At 45.9% G+C, this 23,653-nt stretch overlaps 1 protein-coding gene across 1 annotated transcript; it reads left to right on the top strand.

Annotated features, from left to right (window-relative positions):
- Nucleotides 1-712: 712 nt before the first annotated feature.
- On the top strand, nucleotides 713-23,033 carry LOC132395006 (phospholipase A2 inhibitor gamma subunit B-like). The gene is made up of 6 exons (XM_059971354.1): nucleotides 713-859; nucleotides 14,177-14,362; nucleotides 15,651-15,770; nucleotides 17,382-17,519; nucleotides 19,090-19,233; nucleotides 22,042-23,033. Exons 2-6 carry the CDS (start codon nucleotides 14,314-14,316, stop codon nucleotides 22,296-22,298), a joined length of 708 nt encoding a protein of 235 aa, XP_059827337.1. The 5' UTR covers nucleotides 713-859; nucleotides 14,177-14,313; the 3' UTR covers nucleotides 22,299-23,033.
- The last annotated feature ends 620 nt before the right edge of the window (nucleotides 23,034-23,653 follow it).

Raw genomic sequence — 23,653 nt, 5'->3', positions numbered from 1 at the left:
AAGTTATAAGGTCAGCCATCCCCATCATGGCATCAGCCTCCTCAGTGGCCAGAACAGCTTCAAAAGGTGATGCCTCAAAAAGGCAGCATCCATCATTCAGGAGTCCCATCACTCAGGACATGCCCTCTTCTCATTGCTATCATCGAGTGGGAGATATAGGAGCCTAGAGACAGACATTCAACATTTGAGGAATAACTTTTGCCTCCGCCAACAGATTCCTGAATGGACTGGGTACCCTGAGCACTTCCTCAGTATTTTTCCTCTTCTTTCTGTACTACTTATTTAATATTTATTTATTTATTTTGTATACTTATTGTAATTTATAATTTTCCTTATGTACTGCAATGTATTGCTACTGCAAAACAACAAATTTTATGACATGTGCCAATGGTATTAAACCTGATTTTGATTCAGATTCTGAAAAAAATGCTATTGTATTTCTTTAAATGCCAGCAAGAAAATTAAATCTCGTGGTAGTATATTGTGGCGTGTACATACTTCGATAATAAATTTATTTTGACTTGCACTTTGAACCAATTTGTCTGGGTGGTGTTCTTTCTACTCTCTCTCTCCCAGCTTTTTTCCCCCCACCCTTCCCCTTGGTACTTCCTTCCCTCCCATGGCAATCACATGACAGAGACGTAATTTCCCACTTACCAATGTCAATGGAATGTGGAAAAACCTGTTTGGCAGGTCTGGCATTTGAGTTGAAACTCTTACAAATGTCCCCAGATTTATTTACAGTCCTCACTTTGCTGACAAAGTGATAGCAAGCCCCAGGGCACCAGGTGCTGGTGTTTGGAGTAAGTCTCAGCATGACTCTGATCTGTGGACTGTTCCTTGGGACATACACACACAGGTAGGCATAAAAAAAACAAGAGATTCCGCGGATGCTGGAAAGCTTGAGAAACACAACCAATGTTTCACACAGTCAATGTTTCAGGGCCCAGGCTCTTCATCAGGACTGCAAGGGAAGATGACAGAAGCCAGATTAGGAAGGAACATGAAGGAGGAAGAGTACAGGATGGCAGGTGATATTTATGACCAGGTCAGAGGTAATGTGTGTGAATAGGGGAAAGGGGATGAGGCTACCCTTTCAGTTAAGGAGCAATGTTTTATATTGATCAGGGAACCCTCCAAAATGATGGCATGATTATCAATTTCTCCTTTCAGTGAAAATAATTCCACCCTTCCTTCATTCCCCACTATGGACTCAGATTGCTTCTCACCTGCCTATTACTCTCCCCTGGGTCCCTTCCTCCTTCCCTTTCTCCTGTTGTCCACAATCTATAAGACTATAAGCTAGAGCAGCAGAGTTAGACTATTTGGCCCATGGAGTTTGCCAGTTCATGATGGCTGACCCATTTACCTCAGCTCCTATCTTCTGCCTTCTCCCCATATCCTTTCATGTCCTGAATAAAAGGAATCTATCAATTTTTGCCTTAAATATACATTAAGACTTGGTCTCCACAGTCCCCTGTGGCAATGAATTCTTCAGATTCACCACTCATTGGCTAAAGAAATTCCTTCTCATCTCCTTTGTAAAAGGACACTACTCTATCCTGAGGCTGGGTCTTCTGTTCAGAGACACTCTCACCTAGTAAACATCATTTCCACATTCATTCTATCAAGGCCTTTCAACATTCGATAGGTATCAATGAGGTCACCCCACATTCTTCTGAATTTCAGAGAGTACAGGCCCAGAGCCATCAAACGCTCCTCATATGGCAAGCTTTTCAATCTTGGAATCATTTTTGTGAACCTCATTTGAACCTTCTTCAATGCAGGCACATCCTTTCTTAGATGTAGGGCTCAAAGCTGCTCACAACACTCCAAGTGAGGCATCACCAGTGCTTTATAATGCCACAATATTACATTCTTGCTTTTATATACTAGACCTCCTGAAATGAATGATAACATCGCGTGTACCTTTCTCACCACAGACTCAAACTGCAAATGAGTCATTAGGAAATCCTGCACGAGGACCGCCAAGTCTCTTTGCACCTTCGCTTTTTGTATTTTTTTCTCCAGTTAAAAAATAGTACGCATGTTTATTTCTTTGACCAAAGTGCATGTCCATACACTTCCTAACATGGTCTTTCATATGCCACTTCTTTGCCCATTCTCTTATTCAGTCTAAGTCCTTCCATAGCCCATGCACCATCACTAGGCATCAACAGCCAACCAGAAAAGGTTCCCTTTATTCTCACCCTTTGCCTCCTGCCAATCAGCCAATGTCAGAATCAGAATCAGGTTTATTATCACCAGCATGTGACGTGAAATTTGTTAACTTAGCCGCACCAGTTCAATTCAATACATAAAACAGAAATACTGTATATTAAAAAGAGTGAAGTAATGTCCAAAGGTTCAACATCCATTTAGGAATTGGATGGCAGAGGGGAAGAAGCTGTTCCTGAATCGCTGAGTGTGTGCCTTCAGGCTTCTGTACCTCCTGTCTGATGGCAACAGTGCGAAAAGGGCATGTCCTGGGTGCTGGAGGTCCTTAATAATGGACAGTGCCTTTCTGAGACAGTGCTCCATGAAGATGTCCTGTGTACCTTGTAAGTTAGTACCAAGATGGAGGTGACTAGATGAACAGCCCTCTGCAGTTTCTTTCGGTCTTGTGCAGTAGCCCCCATACCAGGCAGTGATACAGCCTGTCAGAATGCTCTCCATGGTACATATGTAGAAGTTTTTGAGTGTATTTGTTGACATGCCAAAACTCTTCAAACTCCTAGTGAAGTCTAGCCACTGTCTTTCCATCTTTATAACTACATTGATATGTAGGGATCAGGTTAGATCCTCAGAGATCTTGACACCCAGGAACTTGAAGCTGCTCACTCTCTCCACTTCTGATCCCTCTATGAGGATTGGTATGTGATCCTTCATCTTACCCTTCCTGAAGTCCACGATCAGCTCATTCATCTTACTGACGTTGACTGCCAGGTTGTTGCCACAGCATCTCTCCACTAGTTGGCATATCTCATTCCTGTATGCCCTCTTGTCACCACCTGCAATTCTACTAACAATGGTTGAATTGTCAGCAAATTTATAGATGGTATTTGAGCTATGCCTAGCCACACAGAGCAGAGCAGTGGGCTATGCACAAATCCCTGAGGTGCGCCAGTGTTGATCGTCAGTGAGGTGGCTATGTTATCAGTAATCTACTCAGATTGTGTTCTTCAAGTTAGGAAGTCAGGGATCCAAATGCAGAGGGAGATACAGAGACTCAGTTTCTGCAACTTCTGAATCAGGATTGTGGGAATGTTGGTGTTAAATGATGAGCTATAGTCAATGAACAGCATCCTGACATAGGTGTTTGTGTAGTCCATCTGCTCTAAAGCTTTGAGCAGAGCCATTGACCTATTGTAGCAATGGGCAAAGTGCAATGAGTTCAGGTCCTTGCTGAGACAGGAGTTCAGTCTACTCAAAACATTTCATCACTGTTGATGTGTTTTCTACTGGGCGATAGTCATCAAAGCAGCCCACATTATTCTTCTTAGGCACTGGAATAATTGTTGCCTTTTTGAAGCAAGTGGGAACTTCTGCCCATAGCAGTGAGAGGTTGAAAATGTCCTTGAATACTCCCCCTAGTTGGTGGGCACAGGTTTTCAGAGTCGTACCAGGTACTCCATCAGGACCTTCTGCCTCGCGAGGGTTCACTCTCGTTAAAGTCAGCCTAACATTGGCCTCTGAGATTCAGTTAACAGGGTCATCAGATGCAGCAGGTATTTTCACAGCTGAAGTTGTGTTCCCCCTTTCAAAGCGTGCATAGAGGGTGTTGAGTTCATCTGGTAAAAAGCATCTCTGCCTTTCATGCCATTGGGCTTCACATTGTAGTAAGTAATGTCTTGCAGACCCTGCCAGAGCATGTTTTACCATGCTAGTTTCTTTCCTGTCATACCATGGCCTCTTAACTTGTTAAGCAGTCTCATTTGTGACACCTTGTCAAAGGCCTTCTGAAAATCGAAGTAAACAACATCCAGCTGTAGTCTATCCTGCTTGGTATTTCTTCAAGGATTTGTCAGGCAAGATGTTTCCATAAGGAAACCATGCTGTCTATGGCCTATTTTATCATATGCCTCCAAGTACCCCAAAAGAAGATCCTTAACAATCGATTCCAACCACTGTGGTCAGACTAATTGGCCTATAATTTCTATTCTTCTGTCTCCAGTTTCTTGTAGAGTAGAGTGACATTTGAAATTTTCCATTCCTCTACAGCCATGCCAGAATTAATTGATACTTGAAAGTTCATTACTAAAGCCTCTACAATCTCTACAGTCACCCCTTTCAGAAGCCTGTGGTGTATACCATTTGGCCCAGGTGAATTATTTACCTTCAAACCTTTCAGTTTATCAAGAATCTTCACCTTAATGATGGCAACTTCACACAATTCTGCCCTGACACTTTCAAACTAATGTCTTCCACAGTCAAGACTGATAGAAAAGAATAGCTATTCAGTTGATCCACCATTTACTTGTCTTCCATTGCTACCTCTCCAACATATTTCCAATGTTGCAACATCTACTCTCACCTCTCTTTTACACTTTATGTATCTGAAGAAACTTTTGTTATCCTCTTTAATATTATTGAGCAGTTTACCTTCATATTCATCTTTTCCTTCTTTATGACTTCCTTATTTACCTTCTGTCAGTTTTTAAAAGATTCCCAATTCTCCATCTTCTCAGTGATTTTTTTTGCTCTATTATGTGCCCTTTCTTTGGGTTTTATGATGGTTTTGATGTCTCTTGTCAGTTATGGTAGTGTCATCCTGTATTTAGAATACTTCTTCCTCTGTGGGATGTATATATCCTGCACTTTCCGAATTGCTCCCAGAAATTCCAGACATTGCTGCTCTGCTGTCATCCCTACCAGTGTTCTTTTCCAATCTCAATTTGGCCAGGTCCTCTCTCATGCCTCTATAATATCCTTTACTCCACTGTAATATTGATATATCTGAATTTTTCTTCTCCTTCTCAAATTGTAATGTGAATTCTATCTTATTATCATCACTTGTTTCTAAGGTTTCCTTTACCTTAAGATTTAAGATTAAGACAACCATGTGAAAATCTGCAGATGCTGGAAATCCAAAGCAATACATACAAGATGCTGAAGGAACTCTGCAGGTCAGACAGCACTGATGGAAAAGATGGAACAGTCGACATTTCAGGCTGAGACCCTCTGGCAACCTACTTGTCCATTTGAAACAATGTGTATCTTTTGATATTAAGGTCCCAGCTATAATCTTCTTTCTGCTACAATATAGTGATGCCCATAACATCATACATGCCAATCTGTAACTGTGCTACAAGCTCATCAACCTTATTCTGTATACCACACACATTCAAATATAACACCTTCAGTCCTGTATTCACCTTGTATGTTTTTGTCTGACTTTTCAATTGCAACTCATCCTTTTGACTGAAAATTTGCCCTATCATCAGCCTCTCCTTGCTTGCAGTCCCACTGCACACTACATCTGTTGTAAACCAGCTACCTCATCCTCAGCACTATCACTTCAGTTCCCACCCCCTGCCAAATCAGGTCAAACCCTCCTGACCAGCTCTAGCAAACCTGCCCACAAAGATATTGGTAGCCCATCTCTTTTTTACAGATTGTACCTTCCCCAGAGGTGATCCCAATGATCCAAGAATTGGAACCTCTGACCCCACACCAGTTTCTCAGCCACACATTCAGCTTCCAAATCATCCTATTCTTACCCCCAATGGTGCATGGTACAGGCAACAATTGGGAGATTACTATCCTGGAGGTCTTATTTTTCAACTTTCTACCTAGCTTCCTAAAATCTTTCTTCAGGACCTCTTCACGTTTCCTATGTACATTATTGATGCTAATATGAACTCTCCTCTCCTATCAGATTCTTTCTTCTCCAGTCCTTGAACTTTCCCACCAACCTGGCTTCACCTATCACCTACCATAAAGCTTCATTTCCCCCCTTCACTCCACCTTTTATTCTGGCATATTCACACTTTCTTCTCAGTCCTGAGGAAGGGTTCCGGCCAAAAATGTCGACTGTTTACTCTTTTCCATAGATGGTGCCTGACCTGTGCAGTTGTTTGCATGTGTTGCATGAGGTAAGAAGATTCAAGGTAAAAGGTGGGAGATTTCAAGGACTGAAGAAGAATGAATATAGTAGGAGAGGACAGCAGACCTTGACAAAAATGGAGAGTGGCACCAGAGGGAGTTGTTAGGCAGGCGAGGAAGAGGTTAAACAGAAAGGAGAATGGAAAAAAAAGTGAAGGGTGTTGAGTGAGGTAATTACCTGAATTTGGAGAAATCAAAAATGTGCCATCTATCATTAAGTACTCCTGTCACCCAAAGCATGCTCTCTTCTCATTGCTGTCATCAAGGAAGGAGTACAGGAGCCCAAACACACATATACACACACTCAACATTTCAGGAACAGATTCTTCCCCTCTGTCATCATATTTCTGAACAGACAATGAACCCATGTCCACAACCCCACTACTTTATCTTTTGTTTTTGCTTTCTTTTTGAACTACTTTTTAAATTATATATATATAACTTATCACAATTTATAGCTTTTATCATGAATTGCAATATGCTACAGCCACAAAGAAAATATTTCACAACGTATACCAGTGATATTAAAAATAGATTAGATACATGCCATCATGTTAGTGGCTACCCAGAAGGAATATGAGGTGATACTCTTCCATCCTGAGTTTACTTCTTCCTGGTAATGGAGGAAATCATGGATAGACATATCAGAATGGGAATGTTGAGTCTCTCTGTCTGCTGTTCTCTCCTCCTCACCTGCCCATGTCTGTGTGTTGCACACTTGGACACAAAAGGGACTTCCAGGCATGCAGAAGTTTAAAATAACGTCTTTATTTACCTTTCTGGAAATACCGGAACACAAGCGCATTGGCTTACCATACATGCTGCGGGGCTGTTCCTAACTACTCTACACATACACACTGCCATCCCCCAGGACCCCTCAGCTGCCCCCAATGCCTGTATAAGCTTTGATCCTCGTAGCCATCAATTAACCTACTAGAATATTACCGTTGCTAGTGCAACTGAACATTAATCAGTTTGTGAATAAACAAAATAACAAAGCAAAGTAACAAAAATTATATGACATTCTCAAACTCCTTGCCCTGATCATGACGCAACTTGGCCGGAAATCCAAATTTGAGCACAAAGTCTCCAAAGATCTTTTCAGCAACAGTTCTTGCTGACTTGTTGGTACATGTGTATACCTGGACAAAGCGCGTAAAGTGATCGAAGACAACCAGGATATACTCATAAGCTCCTTTACAGCTTTCCAGATGCAGGTAATCTATTGAAACCATCTCAAAAGGATATGTGGTTACTACATTAACTAGTGGTGCTCTAGTTGGCTTGTTCGGACGCTTCCGCTTCAGTCAGCTACACACCTTGGTCACATAATGGTCCACATCTCTTTGCATGTGAGGCCAATAGAATCGATCACGGATCAGGCTGAGTGTCCGCTCCACTCCGAGGCATCCCATCTCCTCATGCAGCTCCTTGCATATCAGCTGATGGAATGTTTTAGGTAACACTAGTTGATCTTGAGCCACTAACTTTCTCTACAGAATACCGTCTTTATTGAGATACAACTTGTTTCTCTCCCTTACCATCACACCGGTGTCTTCCCTGTTGATGAGGCCACTGTCCTGTCATGACATACTCCCGCACCTTGCCAATGACTGGATCATCCTTTTGTGTTTTCTTTAGGTTCTCGGTGGAGATTTCTGCCACTGTGGAAGTTAGTCTTTCCTGCTCTACATCAGCACATGCTGCAGTGATGGTGGCTGGACACAACCAGGGCTCATGTTCATGTGATTCGAGTTGGAGTGCCTGTGTGACATTTGTTATTGTCACTGGCTCCATTTCCTGTGAGCATGTGCGGATGTACTGCTCTGTATCAAGAGGCATCTGTGACAAGCCACCCGCGTCTCCATTAACTTTCCCAGGCCAATACTTGATTGAGAAATTAAAGTTGCCTAACTCCAGAATCCACTGGTGTATTGCGGCTTTCAACTTCACTGTGGTCAAAATATAGGTTAAGGGATTATTATTGGTGTAGACAGTGAATCAGAGTGCATAATATATCCATGAAATCTTTCTCAAATGTCCCAGTTCATTGCTAAAAACTCTAACTTTCCAGAATAGAGGTGGTAATTCATTTCTGGTGCAGTTAGCGTTCTCAACCCATAACCTATGATGACCAGGTTGCCTTGTTGTCTCTGGTACCGTACTGCACCCAGCCCTTCCTGAGAGGCATCACATTGCAACACAAATGGCTTCTTGAAGTCGGGGTAACCTGGGAGTGGTGGGCGCAGCAAGTACTCTAACAGCTGGCAGAGCACTTCCTGGTGTTTTTCAGTCCAGGTAATCGGTTGGCTTGAGGGTAGCTGGTCTGACTCCTTGCGTTTCCCCCTACTCCTACTTACACTTGATCCTTGGACCTTACTTCCTGGGGTCTTCTCGGTGGATAACAGACTGTATAGCAGCATGGCAATGCATGAGAAGTTTGGGATATATGGGCAGTAGTACGAGAGAATCCCCAGTGTTTTCCTCAGGTCTACCACAATCTCAGGTTTGCAGTCTTTGAGTGCTTGTACTGGTGCTATCTCAGCAGGATCCATGCAATAGCCATCTTTGGATACAATCTTTCCCAGGAATTTCCTCCAGCATGTTGTACTGTAGATCTGAAACAGTGTGGGGTCTTTTCTGGTTTCCTTTTGGATCATCTCTGCCATAACCAGGAGTCTCTCAATTTGCATTATGGATGATGCATATAGAGGAGTGTACTTGTTTTGTAAATTTTTCCTGTATTTTTTTTCCATGGGCAAATGGAATAATCCATCAGCATTTCCATGACTAGTCATCTTCTGAATTTGATTTTGTAATTGTGTTCTCCAATAAGCAGAGTCCATCTCTGCATCTAGGCTGCTGCTGTTAGTGGTAACGTCAGTGGGTTGAAAATGGACACTCATGGTTGGTGATCAGTTACGAGGATAAACTCTGTCCCATACAAGTACTTATTGAAATGTTTTACACCTCCAGCCAGATTCAAGTCCTCTCTGTCAATCTGTGCATAGTTTTTTTCCCTGCAATGCTAAGGGAACATGATGCAAAGGGAATGGGGCATTCACTTCCATCGCTCATAGCATGTAACATGACTGCACCTATATTGTAAGGTGAGGAGTCATTGGCAAGCTTCACTGGATGATAAAGGTCATCATGTTTGAGTAATCACCATTTTCCTTAGCTTTATCAAAACTCCCTGTCATGGTCCATATCGGTTCCCCTTTAAATTTAGTTAGGTTGCGTTATGATCCGGACCATTGACTCCTTGTTCCCTTCTAATTCTGTTTCACGTGTCCCTTGAGCTTGGCCATTAAGGTAATCTACTCTCGACCCGAACCAGATGCTTATAAGCCCCTGGCTTTAGCCATTTGGGGCAAGAGTGTTAGGAGGAATTAGCATGTCCATGTCCATGTTTCTGGCTGCGGCAATCCATGGTGTCCACTTTCTGGCTGCGGTGATCCTTGGTGTCCACGTTCTGGCTGAAGTGGTCCAAGTGCCAGTGTCCAAGTCCAAGGGCTGCGGTGATCCAAGTTCCCAGTCTCCAGGACCAAGGTCTGAGATGATCCAAGTTCCCAGTTTCCAAGTCCAAGGTCTGCGGCGGTACATGTTCCCAGTGTCTAAGTCATGGCCGCAGTGATCCAAGTTCCCAGTATCCAAGTCCAAGGTCCGTGGTGATCTAAGTCCCTAGTCTCCTAGTCATGTTCCTCTTTGTCCTCCTTGATTTCCCGGTTCTCTGTGTAGTGAGTAATAAACACTATTTTATTCATCCTAAGAAGGATGTGTTTGTGTCCTGCTTGTGGGTCCTCTCTCAGCACCCTTGCCCCCACCTTGTACACTACCTCACACTGCTTTGTCCATTGCCATTTCTTCCCAATCTGTAATAATGAGTCAAGGGATAGAGCATAGTAGCCAGGTTTGGTAGGAACCTGCTATAGTAGTTGACAAATCTTAAAAACGACCACAACTGTGCCACATTCTTTGGCCTTGAGCATCCACCACTGTTTGAGTTATCTCAGCACACTTCTGTAAATCTTGTGTGTCAGTAGTATGACAGCAGTAAGTGATGTCTGGTTTAAGAATTCACTCTTGACCTGTCATGCTCTGAGCCCATAATTTCTAATCTGTTTAACAGGGTCTTGAGGCTTTGGAGATGTTCCTCGTCATGCTTACTGATAACAATGATGTCACTCAGGTAACACTGAGTGTCTGGTCCTTACCTTTGTACCAGAGCTCGGCTGTAGAAACTACTCCAAAAATAAGCCTTTTATAGTGAAAAAGCCCTTCGTGGATGTATATGGTGGGAAACCCTTTGGATTCTTCTTCCTTCTCCATCAGTAAGTAGGACTTAGCTAATTCCACTTTGCTGAAGTGTTTTTCTCCAGAAAAATTTTTCAAATATATCCTCTTCACTGGTCTATGTAGTGATCTTCTTTCTGTACTGCGTTGATGGTGATCTTAAAATTACTACAGATTCTGACAGGCACGCTGGTTATTGGTGACTGGCTCCACTCAGTCTTGGAAAGAATTCCTTCAGCCTCCATGCACTCTAGCTCACTGATTTCTTTATCATGGGTTGTATGAAGAATCATATGGACTTTGCAAAACTTGTTTGCAACATTTTCTTTTAATACTAGTTTACCTTTGATTATGTTTGTTTTTTTCAATGCCATCCTTGAACACTGCTGCAGAACCATCCAGAACATTTCTCAATTTGGTTTCAATTGGCTTCATTGCAGTGGATGTGCTTTGCAAATGATGGATGGATCTTCAATCTAGTTGTAGTTGCCTCAACCAATCAAACCTGCACAATGCTGTTCCTGTAGTTTTTACCACAAACAAACCCTGTGTGGCTTGTTGGGTGATGTATTTCATTATTACAAATGTCATTCCCACAGAAGTTATCTTTACTTCAGTATACATTCTCAGTTGGATACCTGCAGTCTTCAGTTCAGTGTCTTGGAAATGCCATTTGAATTTATTTTTTTGGAATTGTTGAAACAGTTGAGCCAATGCACAATTCCAATTTAGTTAATTTGCCATTCACTTCTGGCATAAGGTATCTTGTTTGTCGATTCTCAGTTTTCACATTGTACATTTTAAGGCTACATAGTCCTGTGTCACTCCCATCATTATCAGATCTTTCATCAACAGCATGCAATTAGTTGTCTTTTTAAACTGCAGTTTAAGTTGTTATGTTTTTCTTTTCTCTGTGCAGTCCCTTTATTTTTGTCTGCCTGACATACTCTTTATATGTGTCCTACATTGTTGAGTTTTCTGCAGATTTTACCTATGAACCTGCATTGGTCCGTGAGTCCCTGCCACAATAGTAACACAATTTATTCAGGCAGACACACTTCTGGTTAGATGTTATAATTTTGTTCATGCTCATTTTCAACCTTGACTGCAGCTCATTTGCATCTCTTTCTGCTATTTCCATTGACACAGTTATTTCAACTGCTCTTTAAATGTAGTTGTATGTTTGTTAGGAGCCATTTTTGAATGCTCTCCAGTAAGATTCTACAAACTAAACAATCTAACAGCACATTATTAGGCCCTTTATCGAACTGACCATGCTCAGACCTCTTCAATTCAACCACTTTACCAGATGCTGCCTGAATTAGAGTGCATCAGCAATAAGCAGAAGGCTCAACAAACTTGAATTGTTTGCTCTGGGGAAATGGAGGCTGAGGGGACACTGATAGAGATTTCTGAGATTATGAGATGTGAATATAGGGTGAGTAGAAGACTGGCACAGGAGACTGGTCAAAGGTGGATCCAAGTGAAGGGGTCTTTCCTTGAGTTGCTGATGCCTATCTCAATGTACTGTATGTCCCTGGGAAGAGCCACCAGATTGGAAAGTCTTTTACACAGCCACAAGTGAATGAAACAGGACACAGAGCCTCTCCAGAAGCAGGATATGGACTCATCCTCTAACCTATTGGCAAACAGAGGCCTCACTTTCTGAAGGCAGGGATTTTGAAGGCAGGGCAGTGTCTGTAACTGAAGTGATCTCCATACATGTCCCTTCAAACTCTTCCATTCTGACTGCTCAGCACATATAAAATCAGCTCTCCTCTCTGGAGGCAGGTTAGCACTGCAAGTTAGTATGTACTGAAGGGCATCGCCTACTGATCATACACAGAAAGATTCAATCAAAAGACTCTAGTCAAGCTGATCTGAATCCTTTGTTTGGTATGGAGAAAATATCACTCTGGCTAGACCATATTTGGAATGTTGTGTTTAGTTCTGGTCCCCTGTTATAGGAAGGATGTAAAAGCTTCAGATATGGAGCAGAATACATTCACCAGAATTCTGGCAGCATTAGAAAACATGTCTTATGAAAATAGGTTGAGTAAGCTAGAGCATTTCTCTTTGGAGTGAACATGGGGTGACTGGATAGGGGTATATAAGATGTTAGAAACATTAATACAGTGGACAACCAGAGACTCCTTCACAGGGTGGAAATGGCTAATATAAAGGGATTTGATTTAAAGGTTATTGAATGAAGGTAAAGAGGACACTAGAGGTAGTTATTTTCTTATAAAGAGAGTGATGGATATGTGAATATGTACTGCCGGAAGTTGTGGGGAAGGAAGAGGCATTAGAGACATTCTAGAGACTCTTAGAACGGCACACGGAAAGAAAAAAATAAAAGGCTGTGTGGGAGGGAAAGGTTGTTTTCATTTTGGAGTAGATTAAAAGATTAGGCCAAAGTGCCAGTACTGTGCTGTACTGTTCTATCTTCTATGTTTGAGGAATGCACCAGAAGCACAGTCACCACTTGGCCCTCTCTGTACCCCCACTGTTCAGTATGATCTACCTGATAGTTCATCTCTCTCTGTGCCTATTCCCCATCACCACTATCCCACTGCACCCTAACTAGACACTTATCGGCCTCCTTAATTACCCCTACATAACTGATCTGCCCTCCACCTCCATCTGGGGCAGAAGATTCCCAAGCTTCCTCAGCCTTGGCCTGAAGCTCTCCCCCTGTGTTAAATAACTATTGCATTCCCATTCCCAAATGTGTCCCACTGGGAGCCTTGTTCCTCCTACACTCCACCTGGCACAGAGTCATCAGAAAGTGAAAGCAGCGCAGTTCCATTGAGTGAACGACACCACATCTGACAAAGATGGAATAACTCACCGCCCCTCCCATAGTGTTACTCTCCCTCTTCATGGCCCCTTCCCCAGCACAGTTCTCCCTCGCCTCTTTCCTGAACGCATCACCTACACTTCCAGCTACCCTTGAGAAGGGATTAAAGAGGATGATAAATGTCCGAACAGTCTATTGTCTCTGCCTCTAAAAGTGGACAGGCTACCCCGATAACTCGGGGTGTCCGTTGAGGTAGTCCAACCCCACAAGCAGTGAGGGTTGAGGGAACCTCTGGCAACTGCATGTCCGGGGATGGGGAATGTTTTTAAGTTGCAACACTGGGGAGGTTCCAATATGTTGATAAACCCATTGGCGTGATGGTGGTGGAGAGAATCGAGAGAGGGAATGTTTAGGAGGTGGTGGAGGAAATGGAAGGAGAAGAAGAAAGGGGGAAGGGGAAGAGGGAATGAGGTAGATTGAAGAGAAAGGGAGTGAATGAGAGGGGGAGTTAGTGAGAGGGAGACAAAATAAGAGGCGGGGAGAGAGGGTGAGAGACGAGCGCAAGGGAGAAAAAGAGGAACAGAAAGTGGAGGGACAAGGGAAAGCGATGTGGGGTAATGAGGAAAGTGGGGATAACAGAAAGCGAAAGAAGGGATGATGAAGAAAATGGGGAGAAGAAGGAGGATGATGAGGGTGGCAGATAGAGGGGAGGGGAAGTGAGGGACGGTTGTGGAGTAGGTATTTAGGAGAATAAGGGGCGAGGGACTGAAGAGGGAGAGGAGTTGTATGTTTGGTGTGGCAGGGGATGAGGACGGTTAGGAGAAGGAGGCGGTGAGGAAGTGGAAGAGGGATGGATGGGAGTCAGCGGGTGTATGAGATGGGGGAGAGGCAACCGTAGGTTTTACCGGTATGACCACCGCAACATCAGTGGCGGCTCGGCTCCATCCACTCCTTCCTGCTTCCTTCTCCTCGCAGTTTTCCCAGGGACTTTTCAGCGTTCAGTGGACACACCCGCAGCACGGTTCCGGTTTCGTTCGGCTACTTTCTCCTCCCACTGGAAGACGCCTTAAAATGCCGTCGTGCGCTTCAGGAGCATTGATTGATGAGCAGAGATGTCCACCTTACTGACTCTTGTCCTGTTCTTGGGTTTGGCCGCTGAGGGTAAGTTAGATGCAACCAATCACAACGCTTTCCCGGGACTAGAGACTGGATTGGAGGTCGTGGGGGGGGGGGTGTGGGGGTGTGGAATTTGGATGACGATAGGGTCTCTGACCCGTGGTCGCTTATCCGGGAGCAGTCTTGGACGGAGAATGCTGGCGTAGATTCCCCTGGAAACTATTGTTCGGTATTCTCTCGTGTGGAATTGTGTTATTGTGTTCCTAGGAAACAATTCCCGTTAGAGGTAGCATATGTCCCACTGGGAATATGTTACTACGGGAACTGTTATGGGAATATCCACCACCCACCAATCTCGCTGGAAATTGTATTCCAACGGGAAGTGTAATCAAGTTTTCCATCTTTCTTAATTCGGTTCCTGTGACTTTTGGACATTGAAACGTGGAATGGGCTGTCCCTTTGGGATTTGTGCTCATGTGGGGTAGGTCAGAGCTTCCCCGCTGGGAACTGTGTTCTTGTCGGAGTTGTGGGGAGATTTGTCCCCCTGGAAATCGTGCTCCCGTAATGGATCACTCAACTCCATGACCAGCGGGAGCCCAGCGTTGCCCTTCTGTTTCGCCTAGTGGGTTCCCCGTGCGGCCGTCAGTGAGGAAGGGTTTTCTCCACACCCAGACACACCGCTATCGGGAGACCCAGTAACTCGGAATAAGTGGCTCAATTCAAAGACTCTCGGTCTGATATTCTAGCAACGGGTCCGGGAGGTGAGACGCCGAGTGTACTCGTCCCCACAGTCGAAGCCCATCCCCCGTGTGTCTCAGTGTTTGTTTCGGGATTTGCTCATCGCTCTAGGAATTTGCTTTTCGGTGGGAATACAAAGATTCTGTAGTTTCGGGCCGGGCGGGGATGTGTGTTGAAATATTTGGGAAGGATACGCCCGGATCACAGCGAGCCGCGGTTCCCAGAGCTGCTATGCGCTACGCTCACGGAAAACGCGGAGAGAGTAGGGGAGAGTAAAGGAGTTGGAAACGGGTGGGGTTATAGATACGGAGAGGGTTGTACGGGAAGGAGTGTGTAGCAGGGACAGGGATGGGTGCAGGGGTTGGAAGGGGATGGGCGACTGAGACGGAGACGGTTGAACAAGCGATGTGCAGTTTGTACGCAAAGACGGAGAAGACACGCCGGAGGTATATCGGTGCTCGAGGGAGAGAGAGTGCAGAAGATAATGAGGAGTGTGGGTGGGGAGTGAAGGGAGAGGAGAGGGGACGGTGAGTGAGGGAGCTGGGCAGCAGTAAATGATCCCGGAACATTTCTGACGGAGTTTCTCTTTCCGCAGCCACCTCCCTCCAATGTTACACCTGCAACAGTTTCAACCAGGACTGCACCCTGAACGGCACCGTCTGTAATGTGACCCTGCACCAGACCTGCAGCAGTCACTCTGTCCGCGAGAAAGGCCGTAAGTTCCCTCAAATGACTTCACGTGGCTTCTGCGCAGTCCCGGGGCCGTTCGGAGGGAGCTATCTGGCCGAGTGGTGCTGGAGAAAGAAGCGCGGAATCGGGTCAAGATGGGGTGGGGTGGGGAAGGGCAGAGGGTGGGAAGGGAGAGGAAGGGTGTGTGGGATCATGTGGGATCATGTCAGGTTTATTATTGTGGAAGTATGTTGTAAAATTCGTTGTTTGTGGCAGTAGTACAGCGCAAGACATAAAAATGACTGTCAGTTGGAGTAAAAATCTCAATCAATTAATAGCGCCGAACACGAATATCGAGGTAGTCAGTGTTCGTTATTCCACGGACCGCACAGGAATCTAATTAACTCAAAGCATAGGAGAAAAAGCTGTTTTTAAGGTATCGAGTGTGTGTTTTCAGGCGGCTGTACCTCCTCCCTGAAGGTGGTAATGAGAAGAGAGCAGATACCCGATAGCGAGGATGTTCTATGACGGATGCCGCTTTCTTGGATCACCGACTTTTTAAAGTGGTGCAGCTTGGCTGAATGTCCAGCCCAATGCATCCACTTCCGATCCTGCGCGCTGGAGCCCCCACACCAGTCAGAATGCGACTCTACTGTACACGAGCAGAAAATTACTAGGTTTTTTTTGTGGGAGGGGAGGGGGAGACATATCAAGTCTCCACAGCCGCTCGGGAAACATTACCACTGGCGTACCTTCTCCGTGGTTCTATCAATATATTTTGGGCCTAGAATATTGCATGAATACATCGCTCAGAGATATTGACGCCCAGGACTAGATTCTGCTTACCCTTTCATTGGATAAGGACTGGTAGTCCCCTTCCCGTAGCTAAAAAATTTCTTAGTCTTAACGGATGTTGAGCGCAACACCACTCAAACAGCCAATCATTCTCACTCCTGTATGTCTCCTCATCACCAGCTGAGACCGACACAACAACGTTGTGCATATCCGGCCGCATTTGAGCTGTGTCCTGCCACACGGCCGCTGGAGGGAGAGGGAATGTCATAGGAAGGGGAATGAAGTGACAGGCCGAGCAGGAAGAGGGGAATGCGGAAAGGGAGAGTGGGAAAAGGGAGGGACATGAAGGGACAGTGAGCGGGAATGGGAGAGGAGGGTGACAGGAAGGTGAGGAGGGTGACAGGAAGGTGTGGAGGGCAAGGGAGAGGAAGAGGGACACGGAGAGGCAGTGGGGAGGAAGGGTTTGTGGAAGAGGGTGAGCGGCAGAGGTGGGGAGGGGTAATGGATGTGCGGGGAGGAAATAAAGGCAGACTGGGAGGAAGGATTAAGGAGTGGGTCGGAAGAAAGGAAGGAGAGAGAGGAAATGGAAGAGCTAGGGAGAGGTGAGAGGAGGAGTAGGAAGTAAGCGGAGAGTGGAGAAGGGGCAGAGGGGAGGGGTGAGAGGAAATGAATTGATGGGGAGAAGTGTGTGAAGAGGGGAGGAGATGTTGGAATGTGTGGGAAGCGTAATGTGGAGAGTCGGAAGGGGAAATGAAACTCAGTGAAAGGGAGTCGAAGAGGGGGGTTGGGGGTGAGAATGTACGAGCCCCGCAACGGGACGGGATGCACCACGTGCCAGTCTAACGCCTACGGTTGCCCACAGGAACCCACGACCAGGAGTACATCGTAAATGGATGCGGGGACTGCCTGAGTCTCATTTCCTTCAACAGCGGCCCCTACTCGGCCTTTATACAATCTACCTGCTGTAGCTCGGATCTGTGCAACGACCAAGTAGAACCAGGTACGGAGGAGCAGGGGAGGGGCGGGGGGTAGGGGAGCGACATATTGTGTTCTCCATATTGTATTCGGTGCTCTCTGTGCGGCCTCCTGTACATCGAAGAGACCCGACAGAGATTGCGGTCGCTTTGTTCCACAACTTCGTTCTTGTCACGGTAAAAGGTAAGATCGCCCGGTGGCCACCCACTTCAAGTTGACTCGCTATTCCCATTACTACGTGTCGGTCCATGACCCACTCTACTCTCCCGGTAATTCCACTCTCAGGTGAGAGGCGCAAAACCTCATACTCCGTCTAGGTAGCTGATGGCGCGAACATAGATTTCTCCAAATTCTGGTAACCTCTCTTCCTTCCCGCTCTCTTAGATTCTCTCGGCATTCAGGTTATCCTCACATTTAACCTCTTACTTACCTATCACCTTCCTCTGGTTCCCCTCCTCCTTCCCATGGTCTACCCTCCTCTCTCCTCACGTTCAGCCATTTATCTCTCCCACTAGTCACCTCCCTGCTTCTTACTTCAGCCCGTTTACCTTATACATCCACCTTTCCCCTGAACTGGCTTTACCGATCACTGGCCAGCTTGTACACCTCCCCCTCGCTCTGACTTCTTATCCTGGACGTCTCCCCTTCCTGTCCAGTCCCGATGAAAGGTCAAAGCCCGAAACTTCCTCTGGTCTATATATTTCCCTCCTGAGATACTGCCTGCTGACTTCCTAGAGCATTTTGTGATCCGTGCCCTCTGTCTCTTCCCACACATTATCCCCCCCTCAGAGTGCCTTTCACTTTCCGTCTCCCTCCCCCTCGCTCCTTGTCCCACCCCCTTCTTCTACACCCCCTTACTCCGCCCTCACTTGCTCACTCCGTCGTCTGCCAAAACACGAATCAGAAATTGAAATTATTGGTATCAATTTTCTCCACTAATCATCTAATTCCCTGTTTGGTACAGCAAGATCCCACCAGAGTGCGCACCGTCACTTCCGGCGCAGCGCTTTTTCCCCAATGTCCCTCACGTGCGCTGAGAATATTTAATACAGACATGTTCTCAGTCGCACACGCTCAGAGACCGAGAGTCCACCACCTTCTGGAGATGGATTTGGAGGGGGTGGCGACCTGCGCGTGGTGATGTTTCACTGTCGCACAGTTACTGTGTGCTTCATAGTTACTTGGGTGAGAGAGGGTTTCGAGAAGGGTTTCCGGAATGGTCCGCGGTGTGCAGGAGGTGGAGTGTTTAGGGAGGGTGGGTAGGTTGCCTTTAAGGGAGCTGCCCTGCCCAGAGGCGCATTCACCCAGGGAAGTGCCCTAACACATTCCTAACCTGCAGATGAAGGACAGGTAAGGTGGTGGGTATGGAATAAAACCACCCAGGGGTGTTGAGCGTGTCCCATAGACTGTTCCCATTAGATGGGCAAGAACCTTGGAGTGTCACTGGGTGACCCCTCTCCACCAGTGCCCTGAACCAGACTGGGAGCCGTGGTGGGGAAGGGGTGCTATCAGGCTTGGTGGGCAGGAGTTGAAGCTCAGGGAGAGGACAGTGGGGTTGGGATGGGCTCTGTTGACCGTGTGTGTCCTGTTTGCAGAGAAAGAAGACAAGGCCCCGAATGGCCTGGAGTGTGAGGGCTGCTTCGCGATAACGGAGAAAGGTTGTAACCGCTCAATGGCCGCAGTGAAATGCTACGGGCAACAGGACCGGTGTATTCACACATCGGGCGACCTGCACTGGTGTAAGTTCAGCCCGCTCCTCCGTGAAACTGCGGTAACTTATGGTACTTGAGTGGAATTGTCCTGACTGGAGTGCCGTGCCGAGTGGTGTACCACAATGATCCTTACTGGAATCTCTTCCGTATGTGATATGTAGAAGTGATGTGGATGAAATACAAATGCAAGAGATTGTGCAGATACTAGAATTTCACAGCATCACGCACAAACGGCTGGAGGAGCTCAGCAAGTCAGGGAGCATTTATGGTGGGGAATATGGGCCCAAGGTAATATAGCGGTGAACGAGCTACAGGAGCCTCAAGGCACACAATTAACGATTTAGGAAAAACTTTTAACCCTCGACCATCAAAATTCTGAATGGATGTTGAACCCATCAACACTACATCACTAGTTTCTTTTTCTATTCACTACTTGTTTATTTTAACATTTTTAATAGATATACTTCTTACTGTAAAGACAGATCTAGTGCTTTCCCTGCTTATATGACGATATACTCTTCTCGGGCTTCCAGTCTGGTTCAGCTATCGACTGTAACCGATGTTTTCATGTCAAACTCTACCATCCTCATCAGGGACGACGCATGCGCTTATCTCTTCCGGTGGTATTTATAAGCTCCGTAGTCTGCCCCCCCCCTCCCACCCTCCCCGACTGATTAGTCCTCATCCGATCAGGTTTCTGCTCTCTCACCTTGTTTACAATGAAATTCTTACAGACAGTGAACCTGTGTGATTTTCCTCCAGTTTTATTTCAATGGATTCCTTTACCAGGCAGCTCCAAAAGAGAATGGCGTGACACAATAGTTTTGATCCGATAAGTCAATGGTTGGTAATTGCGCCTAACCCCCACACCCCTTCTTCACCATTCCCTATTCCTATTTCCCTCTCTCTCCATACTTGCCCATCACCTCCCTCTGGGGCTCCTCCCCTTCACTTTCTGCCATGGACTTCTGTCCTCTCCTATCAGACTCCCCCTTTTCCAGCCCTTTATGTCTTTCAGCAATCAACGTCACAAAGCTCTTTACTTCACCCCTCCCTCTCTCCCGGTTTCACCTATCACCCACTACCTTAAATTATTTCCTCCACCACCCCCCCCCCGCCCCCACCTTCTTACTCTGCATTCTCTTCTTTCTTCTCCAGTCCTGATGAGTCTTGGCCTGAAGCGTCTACTGTTTACTCTTTTCCATAGATGTTGCCTGGCCTGCTGAGTTCCTCAAGCATTTTGTGTGAATTGTTTGGAATTCCAGCATCTGCAATTTCTTCCTTGTCTGTGATTTCTCCAACCATATCTTTATCTCTGACAGTCTTCTACACAGTCCACAACTCCACCAATTATTGTAACATCTGAAAACTTACTAAGCCACCAATGCACGTTTGTCTTCAGGTCACTGATATACCCACACTTAGCAGAGATCCCAATGCAGATATTCTGTCTTCTCTCTTGTCATAAGCCTTTCTCTCCAGCTCAGTTTTTCTGGAGGGGCAGAGGCATATCCTCTGAGCAGATGTTAGTAAAACAGCTGGGGTTGTAGACAGCGTAGAAGGATATGAAAAGTCACAGTGGGATGTTGTTCAGCTGGGTGTGCACGCCAAGGATTGGTAAATGATTTTTCAAACCAGCTACGTATAAGGTCTTGCATTCTGGGTGATCAATCCAGGGTCATACTCACACAGTGAATGGTGGGGCCCTGGTGAGTGTGATGGAATAGGAGTACAAATTCACTGGAAATGGTAACACAGGTAGGCACGGTGGTGAAGAGGATCATGGGTACACTAGCCATCATTAGCCAGGAAAATAGGAAGTCAATGAGACAGAAATCCATGCTGCAGTTCCAAAGATACTGGTGAGGCCACATTTGGAGTATTGTGTACTGTTTTGTCACTACGATAGGAAAACATGAAGATGCAGACGAGCGCAGAAAATGATTTGCCAGGATGTTTCTTGAACTTGGAGTCCTGAGTTCGAAGGATTGTTTGTGTAGACTAGCAGTTTATCCCCTGCAAACTGAGATTGAGAGTTATATTAGAACTTCAGGGCTGAAGATACTGAGAAAGCCAGGGAGGGGCGCTGTAAGCAAGAAGGCAAGAGCTTTAAAACAGAAGTGAGAAATTTAGAAGTGGCATCAGCTTCTCCAGAGGTAGTGTTGCTATTTGTAATCTTCCAATTTAAGGAGGAAGCTTGATTAACCAGGTATCAAAGGTTACAGGTAGAAGGCAGGGGAGTGAGGGATATTAATTACTAGGATACCTAGATAGAATAGCTGTGGAGAAGGTGTTTCCTATAGTAGGAGAGTCTAGGACCAGTGACCACAGCCTCAGAATAGAGAGAAGGTCGTTTTGAACAGAGATGAGGAAGAATTAAGCCTAGTGAATCTGTGGAATTCATTGACACAGATGGTTGTGGAAGCCAGGTCACTGAGTATATTTAGAGAAGTGGTTGATCGATCCATGATTAGTTATGGGGCAGAAGACAGAAGAATAGGTTGGAGAAGGATAATAAATCAGCCATGATAGGACGATAAAGCAAACTCGATGAGCCAAATCAACTAATTCATATTTCCTACAATATGTCTTATGGAAAGCATGGTTGAGGCGAGCACCTTAGTCATGTTTAAAAACCAGATAGATGTTGACGTGGATAGGAAAGATTTCGAGGTTTGAAGGCCATAAGTGGGCAGATGGGACTCATTCACTAGGGAACACTCAGGTGTGTTGGGCCAAAAAGCCTGTTTCCTTCATGTGACTCCATAACGCTGAGTGTTGGCCTTCCTCTTGAATTTGCTGCTGACATTGTTCCCTCTCCTTCTTTCTCCACAGTGGACAGCACTACTTACGTCTTCAAGGGCTGTGCATCCCACTATGTCTGCTCCAACAGTAACTCACTGTCCTTATTCGGCATGGAGCCCATCAATGGCTTCTACTGCTGCCAGGGTGACCGGTGTAACCTGGAGTTTCGGAACCTGACACGGGACAGCACAATGGCCCTGGACACCAACAATGCAGCCACTTCCCTTGGCACCCAGAGTTTCCTACTCATCGCCCTACTGCTGATATTGAGGGTGTCTGAACTCTAGGATGCGACATCTCAGGGGAGCAAGTAGGGGAGAAAGGGGGTAGGAGCTGACCTCCTTGCCTGATGCAACGTAGGGGGCTCTAGTGGGGAGGGGGGAGGGAATGGCAGTTGCTTCAGGATTCATAGCCTCAAATCCAACCCCTCTCTCCCTCTCTCTCTCCCAATCATCCTCTCTGCATCCCTACCTCCCTCCATATCCCCTCACTCCTCTCCTTCCCTACCTCATCCTCCCTCCTTACCTCATCTTCTGACCCACATCCCTCAGTGTTAAAAGTATCTTTGTTTCCAGAGGTGGGGCAACAAGGGCGTTGTGGAGGTGATACACTCAGACAAATCCACTGCCCTCTGTCTATTCCCATCAAATTTCACCACCCCACTTTCTCCCCACAAACCTGCTTCAGTGCCCACACTAATCCCACTGCATTCCACCCTGTCAATCCTGAACTCATCCCACCGTCCCACTCTCTCTCCATGACCCCATGTTTAAAACTAATCCCATTGACCTCCCTCTGTCAATTTCAATCAAATCCCACTGTCCTGCTCTCTCCCCCAGCTGTCAGCCCCCAAACCAAGCCACTGCCCCACTTTCTCTCTGCAGCATTGTCAGTCCCCATGGCCCCACCCCAAATATTCTCTTTTATTCTCTCCCCTTCTCTGTTTTCATCTCACTGTAATATGAACATGAATGACTATTTGCTTTACATCATGTAAATAAACGTGTGAACTTCGGACTGGATTTGTTCTCTATGTGTCAGTTTTTTCCAAGAATTACTTGCCCCGGAATTCTTCACATTAACCTGAATAGTTATGTCTTTTTGTACCATCTGGAAAACTCTCAACACTATCCAGGACAGAGAATAGCCTCGATCAGCACTCCACCCAGGCACACTAAACTCTCTTCACTACTGGCACACAGTGGCTGTAGTGTCCCCTCTTACTTGGCCAGGCTTCTCAGGCAGCCCCTACCAAACCCTCAGTCGCACTGTGCGAGGTGGGGTTGGTGGTTAGGCAGGGATTCGACACTGCCCATAGTGTGACAGATGTGAATGGGGTAGTGGGGTGATGGGACAGTGACTTATTGAAACATCTGTAGGGATTGGAGTAGAGCTGAGTGACAACAGCGTGACACGGTAGGGCACTGAGACTGTGAGAGGCTGAGTGAGATGATGGGATACTGACACAGTGAGACCCTATTTGTGACAGGCGGTGAGTGGGTGATGGCAAAATTACACCTTGAAACATCTGTATGGACAGGCATTGGTGGGTGATAGGACAGTGACACAATGAGACACCTGTAGGAGCAGATGGTGAGTGGGTGATGGATTAGTGACACAGTGATATCCCTGTATGGACAGG

The sequence above is a fragment of the Hypanus sabinus genome, chromosome 1, assembly GCF_030144855.1.
Source record: "Hypanus sabinus isolate sHypSab1 chromosome 1, sHypSab1.hap1, whole genome shotgun sequence".
NCBI classification, from domain to species: Eukaryota; Metazoa; Chordata; class Chondrichthyes; order Myliobatiformes; family Dasyatidae; genus Hypanus; species Hypanus sabinus.
This window is presented reverse-complemented; position numbering and strand designations above follow the sequence as displayed.

Excerpts from the sequence above, each read along its gene's own strand:
- LOC132395006 (XM_059971354.1), top strand. The coding sequence starts at position 14,314 with ATGTCCACCTTACTGACTCTTGTCCTGTTCTTGGGTTTGGCCGCTGAG. Across the intron at positions 15,771-17,381 it reads CTCTGTCCGCGAGAAAGGCC|GAACCCACGACCAGGAGTAC; the intron begins GTAAGTTCCCTC and ends GGTTGCCCACAG. Across the intron at positions 19,234-22,041 it reads ATCGGGCGACCTGCACTGGT|TGGACAGCACTACTTACGTC; the intron begins GTAAGTTCAGCC and ends CTTTCTCCACAG.